Here is an 11,495-nt window from a genome sequence, read left to right as displayed (position 1 = left end):
GTCATTTATAGCATGTTACTGTACAGGCACTGAGCTCTGATGTCATTTATAGCATGTTACTGTACAGGCACTGAGCTCTGATGTCATTTATAGCATGTTACTGTACAGGCACTGTATTCCAATTTAGGCGAAGTGGAAAATAATTTAAATGTACATTTTTTTGTGAACTGTCACTAACTATTGCATGAAAATGGATAACAGAATGTATGAATGTAACTGAAAGAAGAGGTAGTCATTTTAAACACCAATACAGTTAGTGAGACAGCTTAACTAGGTTCAATACTGAAAGATGAATTTGAGACAGAAACTTTTTTTTGTTAAACTGCTTGATCTAATGTGACATTAAGATAGTATCCCAGGGACTCATGTAATTGAATACATTACTGGAGCGTTTTATAAAGTAACATGTACATCACATCATAGTCATTCATGGGAGAATATGAGAAATTGAAAAAAAAATTGGATGGAGAATCTAAAAACATGACGATGCATTTTTGAATCAAGCAGTACTACATACAGTTGAAGTGGGAAGTTTACATACACCTTAGCCAAATACATTTCAACTCAGTTATTCACAATTCCTGACATTTAATCTGAGTAAAAATTCCCTGTTTTAGGTCAGTTAGGATTACCACTTTCTTTTAAGAATGTGAAATGTCAGAATAGTAGAGAGAATGATTTATTTCAGCTTTTATTTATTTCACCACAGAAGTTTACATACACTGAATTAAGATTTAGTAGCATTGCCTTTAAAATTGTTTAACTTTGGTCAAACGTTTCAGGGTAGCCTTCCACAAGCTTCCCACAATAAGTTGGGTGAATTTTGGCCCGTTCTTCCTGACAGAGCTGGTGGAACTGAGTCAGGTTTGTAGGCCTCCTTGCTCTCACGTGCTTTTGCGACCCAGCTTTAACTGATGTCTTGAGATGTTGCTTCAATATATCTACATCCCTTCCTCATAATGCCATCTATTTTGTGAAGTGCACCAGTCCCTCCTGCAGAAAAGCAACCCCACAACATGATGCTGCCACCCCCGTGCTTCACGGTTGGAATGGTGTTCCTCAGCTTGCAAGCCTCCCCTTTCTCCTCCAAACATAACAATGGTCATTATGGCCAAACAGTTCTATTTTTGTTTCATCAGACCGACCAGAGGACATTTCTCCAAAAAGTACGATCTTTGTCCCCATGTGCAGTTGCAAATCGTAGTCTGGCTTTTTTATGCCAGTTTTGGAGCAGTGGCTTCTTCCTTGCTGAGCGGCCTTTAGGGTTATGTCGATATAGGGCTCGTTTTACTGTGGATATAGATACTTTTGTACCGGCATAATTTTCTGGAAGTTGTTTAAAAGCACAGTCAACTTAGTGCATGTAAACTTCTGACCCACTGGAATTGTGATACAGTGAATTATAAGTGAAATAATCTGTCTGTAAACAATTGTTGGAAAAATTACTTGTGACATGCAAAACTATAGTTTGTTAACAAGAAATTTGTGGATTGGTTGAAAAACAAGTTTTAATGACTCCAACCTAAGTGTATGTAAACTTCTGACTTCTGACTGTATCTGTTCGAGGTCATCTTGAGGGGAACTAAGACTATGGCTAACGCTAGTCAACAGGAAATAGAACTACTGCACAGCGACCACGATCCCCACAACTGGGAAAACTAGACATTGACACTGGGTTTCTCAACAACACATTGTCGGTGTTGCTCTACTTATACACACTTGGTTTTGTACTAGTTAAAGTGAGAAGGTGGGATGTAAACCCTGTTATTACTGTTTTGTAGTTCAGATTTCCCTTCCGTTTAGTAAGACAGAGTACGTCAACGTCTCCATTTATATGGCCTCTGAGGCCCTTGTCATGAAAATCCCTACTTGTGCTTATTCTTGATGGCTATCATACACACCCGATGTTATCACAGAAAACTGTCTTGCAATAATATACAAATATGGTACTTTGTTGTCCCATAGGTTGTCATTCCATATGTTGTCGTCCAAATATTTTGCCACCCCATATGTTGTCGTCGTCCCATATGTTGGGGCGGCAGGAATCCTAGTGGTTAGAGCGTTGGACTAGTAACCGAAAGGTTGTAAGATCAAATCCCCGAGCTGACAAGGTACAAATCTGTCGTTCTGCCCCTGAACAAGGCAGTTAACCCACTGTTCCTAGGCCGTCATTGAACATAAGAATTTGTTCTTAACTGACTTGCCTAGTTAAATAAAGGTAAAAATGTAAATGTTGTTGTCGTCCCATATGTAAATTCCAAATGAAGGCTCTCAATGAATTGTAATAAATATTTAAGTTGGTGTCATAAATGAAAGCCTCTAAGTTTTTTTTAATCACCATTAGAACCTTGGATGAGTCAACCCATGGCAACACCATGGTGACACCATGGTAACACCATGATAACACCATGGTAACCCGGCACCTTGTCAAGATAAATTAGACTTTTCTGAGCCAAATCCTGGTTGACTCAAAGTCGGCGGAACTTCTAGTGTTGTCCTGGTAACTGACGTCCTTAATTTTACACAGCACATATGAAAATGACATCAACAACAAATAAACACTTTTCAGTGTCAGAATTCTGTATGTACAAATACATCTACAGACCCCTCGCCGTCAGTCTTGAAAGTAAGAAAGGAGAACGGTAGAGTAGGGAAGGGAGGGGGAATCAACACAGTCAGTGAAAATACAAAAACTGGGGTTCTACGAGTAGAGAAATAAAGGCTCTCTAGGTGCTTTGGCCATAAAGAAACTACATGTAAAATCCCTTATCTTGAGGCAACATTGGTTGTTAAGGCTCTAATGCAGCTGTGCTTGTTTAGTATTGCCCAACGACGACTGTGTTGTGAAAGAGGGATGCACAAAGAGGAAGAGGAGGAGGAGAAGAGGTGCTATCTGGAATCCTCTGGCTATGATTTGATGGTCTTCTTGTCAGAAAGGCTGAGAGCCCCTTGGGAGAAGTCAGCCCCGTTCCCATTTTCTGGAATGAGAGAGAAAATAAATAAATAGGAGTTAGTTCTCTCATGCTGAATCATGAGATATCCATGACAAAGAATCAACAAACTAATTCAGTATCTCAGTATCAAATGATGAATTGTGAATGAACAATAAGATAGCATCTCTAGGGGCAGACCTATGGTCAGAGTTTTGCACTTGACATTGCTATGGTGACTCGTGGGCGGCATCTTTCCCTCCCTGTTGCCGTGATGCCTCTTCAGCTCATTGGCTAGTTGTTTCCCCAGGGGTGTGTCTCCATTCGACTTTTGACCCTCCACCTGCAGGTTCAGTGGCCTCTCCCCTGCAGGAACACACAGCTAGGTAAGGATGAAGTTAGGATACAGACAGCTAGGTCAAATCAACATTTTATTTGTCACAAGCGCCGAATACAACAAGTGTAGACCTTACAGTGAAATGTTTACTTACAAGCCTTTAACCAACAATGCAGTTAAAAAAAATAGCTAAAAAAATAAAAAATAAACTAACAAATAATTAAAGAGCAGCAGTAAAATAACAATAGCGAGGCTATATGGTGTGTGGAGGGGGGGGGGAAAGCAAGTAGTCTGGGTTGCCATTTGATTAGCTGTTCAGGAATTCTTATGGCTTGGAGGTAGAAGCTGTTTAGAAGCTTCTTGGACCAAGACTTGGCGCTCCGGTACCCCTTGCCTTGCGGTAGCAGAAAGAACAGTCTACGACTGGGTTGGCTGGAGTCTTTGACTATTTTTTTTGTCTTTCTCTAACACCGCCTGGTATAGAGGTCCTGGATGGCAGGAAGCTTGGCCCCAGTGATGTACTGGGACGTACGCACTACCCGATGTAGTGCCTTACGGTCGGAGGCCGAGCAGTTGCCATATACCAGGCACTGATGCAAGCAGTTAGGATACTCTTGATGGTGCAGCTGTAGAACCTTTTGAGGATCTGAGGACCCATGCCAAATCTTTTCAGTCTCCGGATTGGGAATAGGTTTTGTCGTGCCCTTTTCATGACTGTCTTGGTGTGCATGGACCATGTTCGTTTGTTCGTGATTTGGAACCAAGGAACTTGAAGCTCTCAACCTGCACCTCCACTAAAGCCCCATTGATGAGAATGGGGGCGTGCTCGGTCCTCCTTTTCCTGTAGTCCACAATCATCTCCTTAGTCTTGATCACATTGAGGGAGAGGTTGTTGTCCTGGCACCACACAGCCAGGTCTCTGACCTCCTCCCTATATGCTGTCTCGTCGTTGTTGGTGATTAGGCCTACCACTGTTGTGAGACGTGCTTGGTCTTGCAGTCATGAGTGAACATGGAGTACAGGAGGGGAATGAGTACACACCCTTGAGGGGCCCCCGTGATAAGGATCAGCGTGGTGGATATGTTGTTACCTACCCTTACCACCTGGGGGAGGCCCATCGGAAGTCCAGGATCCAGATCCAGAGGGAGGTATTTAGCTTAGTGATGAGCTTTGAGGGTACTATGGTGTTGAATGCTGAGCTGTAGTCGTAGTCAATGAATAGCATTCTTACATAGGTGTTCCTTTTGTACAGGTGTGAAAGGGCAGTGTGGCATTCAAAAGAGATTGTATAATTTGTGGATCTGTTGGGGCGGTATGCAAATTGCAGTTGGTCTAGGGTTTCTGGGATAATTTGTTGATGTGAGCCATGACCAGGCTTTCAAAGCACTTCATGGCTACAGACTTGAGTGCTACGGGTCGGTAGTCATTTAGTCAGGTTACCTTAGTTTTCTTGGCCACAGGGACTATGGTGCTCTGCTTGAAACATGTTGGTATTACAGACTCAGTCAGGGACATGTTGAAAATGTCAGTGAAGACACTTGCCAGTTGGTCAGCCACATCCGACGAGCGTCAGAGCCGGTGTAGTATGATTCGAACTGTATTGTCCTGTATTGATGCTTTGCCTGTTTGATGGTTCGTCAGAGGGCATTGTGGGATTTCTTATAAGCTTCTGGGTTAGTGTCCCGCTCCTTGAAAGAGACACCTCTACCCTTTAGCTCAGTGCAGATGTTGCCTGTAATCCATGGCTTCTGGTTGGTTTATGTACGTACAGTCACTGTGGAGACGACGTCATCGATGCACTTATTGATGAAGTCAGTGACTAATGTGGTAAACTCCTCAATGCCATCGTAAGAATCCCGGAACATATTTCAGTCTGAAAAACTGTCCTGTAGCTTAGCATCTGCTTCATCTGACCTCTTTTTTTTAATTGACCGAGTCACTGGTGCTTCCTGCTTTAATTTTATGCATGTAAGCAGGAATCAGGAGGATAGAATTATGGGCAGATTTGCCAAATGGAGGGCGAGGGAAAGCTTTGTACACATCTCTGTGTGTGGAGTAAAGGTTGTCTAGAGTTGTTTTTTTCCCCCCCTCTGGTTGCACATTTAACATGCTGATAGATATGAGGTAAAACAGATTTAAGTTTCCCTGCATTAAAGTCCCCGGCCACTTCTGGGTGAGCGTTTTCCTGTTTGCTTATGGCGATATACAGCTCATTGAGTGAGGTCTTAGTTCCAGCCTCGATCTGTGGTGGTATGTAGACAGCTACGAAAAATACAGATGAAAAATCTCTAAGTAGATAGTGTGGTCTACAGCTTATCATGAGATATTACAGTTTTTAACGTCCCGTTGGTAGGATATACATTCATTTAGCTCTCCCAATTTATTTCTCCGCTGATTGTGCGTTGGCCAGTAGTACGGATGGCAAGGGCAGATTCGCCACTCATCAGCGGATCCTCACAAGGCACCTCGATCTCTTTCCGCTATATCTTCACTGTCTCTACTGCGTCTCTACTGCGAATGATGGGGATGGGGGCTTGTTCGGGTGTCTCGAGTAAATCCCTTTCGTCCAACTCATTAAAGTTAAATTCTTTGTCCAGTTCAAGGTGAGTAATCGCTGTTCTGATTTCCAGAAGCTCTTATTCAAATCATAAGAGCTGGTAGCAGAAACATTATGTACATTGGCTTGCATAACGACAAAGCTAGGATACAGACAAGATAGACTACCTCTGTTATTTAAAGGGATACTTTGTAATTTTGGCAATGAGGCTCTTTATCTACTTCCCCAGAGTCAGATTAAGTCGTGGATACCATATTATGTCTCTGTGTCCAGTATGAAGGGAGGTTAGGGCACTTTCGCGAGCAAATGCTAACCAGCATTAGCTCAATGACTGGAAGTCTATCGGTATCCGCTAGTCTATGAGTATTCGCCAGGCAGGAAAATTGTATCCACGAGATCATCTGACTCTAGGGAAGTACTGTAGATAAAGGGCCTCATTGACAAAATCCTGAAGTGTCCCTTGAACCTGCAACTAGGCATTGAGCTGTTATTTAACCTGCAACTAGGCATTGAGCTGTTATTTAACCTGCAACTAGGCATTGAGCTGTTATTTAACCTGTAATTAGACAGGGAGCTGTTATTTAACCTGTATTTAGACAGGTAGCTGTTATTTCACCTCAAACGGTTCTACAGCTGCAACATCGAGAGCATCCTGACCAGTTGCATCACTGCCTGGACTATTTGCATTGTGTACCCCCCCCCCCCAGCCCTCTTTTACGCTTCTGCTACTTTCTGTTTATCATATATGCACAGTCACTTTAACTATACCTACATGTACATACTACCTCAATAAGCCTGACTAACCGGTGTCTGTATGTAGCCTTGCTATTCTTTTTTCAAATGTCTTTTTACTGTTGTTTTATTTCTTTACCAATTTTTTTGGCACCATTGGTTAGAGCCTGTCAGTAAGCATTTCACTGTAAGGTCTACACTTGTTGTATTCGGCGCACGTGACAAATAAACTTTGATTTGATTTGATTTAGACAATGGCTGTAATTTAACCGGTACTGAGGCAGAGAGCTGTAATTTAACCTGTACTGTGGCAGAGAGCTGTAATTTAACCTGTACTGAGGCAGAGAGCTGTAATTTAACCTGTACTGAGGCAGAGAGCAGAGAGCTGTAATTGAACCTGTACTGAGGCAGAGAGCTGTAATTGAAACTGTAATGGACAGACTGCTCTTTAATTACTTGTTACTTTTATTTCCTATTCTTATTCCTATTTTTATTTTTTTAACTGCATAGTTGGTTAGGGGCTCGTAAGTAAGCATTTCACTGTAAGGTGAAATGTAAGGTCACTCACTGTAAGATGAATACACCTGTTGTATTCAGCGTACGTGACAAATAAACTTTTGATTTAATTTAATTGTGCAGGGAGTCCCTCTTCTCAACAGAAGACACATTTCTGATATAACAGAATGATAATAAAAGTACTGTAGTGTTGTTGTGTATGAAAAGTCACGCCACATTGCTGTCAATGCTGTTTATGAAGACCCAGAGGTAGAGCACAAAGGAAGATAATTCAGTCTGTGTACATGTGAGTGCATGTGTGTGTGTGTGTTTTATTGTGTTTAAGTGTGTGTGTTTAAGTGTGTGGTTACGCGCCGTGCGAGCATAAAAGGAAACAGAGGAAGCAGGTGAACGTGTTAACATTGCGGTGTCATGCTGTTGACTGTGTGAGGTTGAGTTTGTGAAAGTAGAGAGGACGTGTCATCCTCAGTGCTCACCACACACTCTTCGTTGTCTCAAACGACGCACGTTTTCCGGTCGAAACCGTTTCCGAAGAGTTTGTACATATATTATGATGATATTTTGTGGCGTTGTTTGTTTGTTTTGGACATCTTTGAGGGTTTTTTCCGGCTGTTCGAGCACACAAAATGTTTCCTGGATCCAAGCCGATGTTCAGAGCCGAAGTCTACGCCCCTTTGTGGGTGATTGATCAACAGTAGGGATTATTCAATAAAGTCTTTGTTGTCTTTCAATGAGAGACGATTTGTTTTCATGCACGTTTTAATTGACAAATACTGCACTAAACATCTCAGTTAGATGTAAAATTGTACGAATAAGATCTCCTTGGCAAAAATGTCAAAATTCATGACAGATTTCTTGAGATATCTTAGATTTAATTTGGACTATTTGGACAAACTCATAATGGACAAACAGTACTATTGCCACTCTGTTTTTCAAGCGAAGGTCTTTTCAAGCAAAGGTCTTTTAAGGGAGTATGCTAGCACACTTGTTTGTTTCGTACTAGCTGAGTTCGACTAGGCGCCAGCCAAACCGCAGCATTTTTATTGTCTCATGTGCGAAAAATGCTAATATCAGTCCCATGACTTGAATGGGACTTGTGCTACAAATGTTAAAACGTTTAGCATGTGGAAACAGTGTCAGGGAAACTACACCAAAGCATGGATTGCTGTCATACCTTGTCCACAGACTGCTTACAGGGTAAAGAAATCAATGTTTAATTTTGTAATTTGGGTGAATTATCCATTTAAGAGGGCTTCAGGGTAAATCAATAGCTGCCTCAAAGCAAACTTAAAAACAACTCAGAGCATTTATAACCTTTATATATACACGTCTGCTTTCTGAGGACCTAGATAGTTGGTGTGTATATATTGAGATGTAGGCTACATGTGCCATTTGTGTGGACCCCAGGAAGAGTAGCTGCTGCTTCACAACAGCTAATGGGGATGTAATAAAATACACACACACACACACACACACACACACACACACACACCTGGACCCATCCTGAAAGTCCCCAAAACCCCCCCCCAAAAAACAAATGACAGAGAAATGAAAGTGTGACTAGGAAATGAAACAAAGTCAGTGTATATTTAACCAGCAGAAATAGAAGGTTGGCGAACAGTGGTACCACTGACCCCATGTTAATGTTTTATTCTCCTTACTCCAACCCCAACCTAAACCGAACCCTGGTTCCTAAACTTAACCTCAACACCTAATTCATTCAACTTTACGTTTTCGTTCTGCCGGTCCAATATACACTTCCTAACATGAATGTGGAATGACTGACCTGGTGGTAGACTTGTGCTATCAGTGGAGACTCCGTTGACATGGTGACGGTGTTCTGGGTTAGTGTTGTAACTCAACCTGAAGGCCCCCAGAGGGACCTTCCACTCCAGGGCCTGCAGTCTGTCCTGGGCCTGCGCTTCTTGATGGATCTCCATCTGTCTGGTCAGCAGACGCTCCAGCTGCAGCTAACACACCCCCATGAACAGACCACATAGACACACACACACACACACACACACACACACACATGCGCGCGCGCACAGACAGATGCAGACACACACACAGATGGACAGACGGAGACACACACACACGGACAGACGCAGACACACACACACACACACACACACACAGATGGACAGAAGCAGACACACACACACAGACAGGCGCAGACACACACACAGACAGACAGACGCAGACACACACACACAGACGCAGACACACACACAGATGGACAGACGCAGAAACACACACACACACACACACACACACACACACACAGATGGACAGACGCAGACACACACACACAGATGGACAGACGCAGACACACACACACACAGATGGACAGACGCAGACACACACACACACACACACACACAGATGGACAGACGCAGACACACACACAGATGGACAGATGCAGACACGCACACAGATGGACACACACACACACACACACACACACACAGATGGACAGACGCAGACAAACACACAGATGGACAGATGCAGACACGCACACAGATGGACAGACACACACACACACACACACAGATGGACAGACACAGACAGATGGACAGATGCAGACACGCACACAGATGGACAGACACACACACACACACACACACACACAGATGGACAGACACAGACAGACACACACAGATAGAGGCATGCAGAGTTAGAGATAAACAAAAATAAACAAAATCTGTTCTCCTGTCTAGATACTGGTCGTTTATGCACATATCTCTTCTCCTGTCTAGATACTGGTCGTTTATGCACATATCTCTTCTCCTGTCTAGATACTGGTCGTTTATGCACGTATCTGTTCTCCTGTCTAGATACTGGTTGTTTATGCACATATCTCTTCTCCTGTCTAGATACTGGTCGTTTATGCACGTATCTGTTCTCCTGTCTAGATACTGGTCGTTTATGCACATATCTCTTCTCCTGTCTAGATACTGGTCGTTTATGCACGTATCTGTTCTCCTGTCTAGATACTGGTCGTTTATGCACGTCTCTGTTCTCCTGTCTAGATACTGGTCGTTTATGCACGTATCTGTTCTCCTGTCTAGATACTGGTCGTTTATGCACATATCTCTTCTCCTGTCTAGATACTGGTCGTTTATGCACGTATCTCTTCTCCTGTCTAGATACTGGTCGTTTATGCACGTATCTGCTCTCCTGTCTAGATACTGGTCGTTTATGCACGTATCTGTTCTCCTGTCTAGATACTGGTCGTTTATGCACGCATCTCTTCTCCTGTCTAGATACTGGTCGTTTATGCACGCATCTCTTCTCCTGTCTAGATACTGGTCGTTTATGCACGCATCTCTTCTCTTGTCTAGATACTGGTCGTTTATGCACGTCTCTGTTCTCCTGTCTAGATACTGGTCGTTTATGCACGTATCTGTTCTCCTGTCTAGATACTGGTCGTTTATGCACGTATCTGTTCTCCTGTCTAGATACTGGTCGTTTATGCACGTATCTGTTCTCCTGTCTAGATACTGGTCGTTTATGCACGTATCTGTTCTCCTGTCTAGATACTGGTCGTTTATGCACGTATCTGTTCTCCTGTCTAGATACTGGTCGTTTATGCACGTATCTGTTCTCCTGTCTAGATACTGGTCGTTTATGCACATATCTGTTCTCCTGTCTAGATACTGGTTGTTTATGCACATATCTGTTCTCCTGTCTAGACACCGGTTGTTTATGCACGTCTCTGTTCTCCTGTCTAGATACTGGTTGTTTATGCACGTCTCTGTTCTCCTGTCTAGATACTGGTCGTTTATGCACGTCTCTGTTCTCCTGTCTAGACACCGGTTGTTTATGCACGTCTCTGTTCTCCTGTCTAGATACTGGTCGTTTATGCACGTCTCTGTTCTCCTGTCTAGACACCGGTTGTTTATGCACGTCTCTGTTCTCCTGTCTAGACACCGGTTGTTTATGCACGTATCTGTTCTCCTGTCTAGATACTGGTCGTTTATGCACATATCTGTTCTCCTGTCTAGACACCGGTTGTTTATGCACGTATCTGTTCTCCTGTCTAGATACTGGTTGTTTATGCACGTATCTGTCAGCCATTTAATGCCTCGCCTGTCTCTCCGAAACGACAGAAAAGAAACCTGTAATTTCATGAGGGATTAGTAGGAGTTATTTTAAAATGGATACTTTGGGACATTGGCAATGAGGCCCTTCATCAAATCAAATTGTATTAGTTACATGCGTTGAATAAAACAAGTGTAGACCTTACAGTGACATGCTGACTTACAAGCCCTTAACCAACAGTGTAGACCTTACAGTGACATGCTGACTTACAAGCCCTTAACCAACAGTGTAGACCTTACAGTGACATGCTGACTTACAAGCCCTTAACCAACAGTGTAGACCTTACAGTAACATGCTGACTTACAAGCCCTTAACCAACAGT

At 42.9% G+C, this 11,495-nt stretch overlaps 1 protein-coding gene across 1 annotated transcript in view; it reads right to left on the bottom strand.

The window, feature by feature from the left end:
• Positions 1–678: 678 nt before the first annotated feature.
• LOC110504820 (NGFI-A-binding protein 1) overlaps positions 679–11,495 on the bottom strand; it is a 44,113-nt gene continuing 33,296 nt past the window's right edge. The window contains exons 6-8 of the mRNA XM_036975235.2: positions 8,859–9,042; positions 3,132–3,296; positions 679–2,978 (exon numbers count right to left, since the gene is read on the bottom strand). Of these exons, the coding sequence (XP_036831130.2) occupies positions 2,908–2,978; positions 3,132–3,296; positions 8,859–9,042 (420 nt within the window). The 3' untranslated portion in view covers positions 679–2,907. The remainder of the gene's footprint in view (positions 2,979–3,131; positions 3,297–8,858; positions 9,043–11,495) is intronic.

The sequence above is a fragment of the Oncorhynchus mykiss genome, chromosome 3, assembly GCF_057628025.1.
Source record: "Oncorhynchus mykiss isolate SJ-2025 chromosome 3, ASM5762802v1, whole genome shotgun sequence".
In the NCBI taxonomy this organism is placed as follows: domain Eukaryota; kingdom Metazoa; phylum Chordata; class Actinopteri; order Salmoniformes; family Salmonidae; genus Oncorhynchus; species Oncorhynchus mykiss.
Note: the sequence above shows the minus strand (reverse complement) of the source record. Positions and strands in the feature narration are given on the sequence as shown.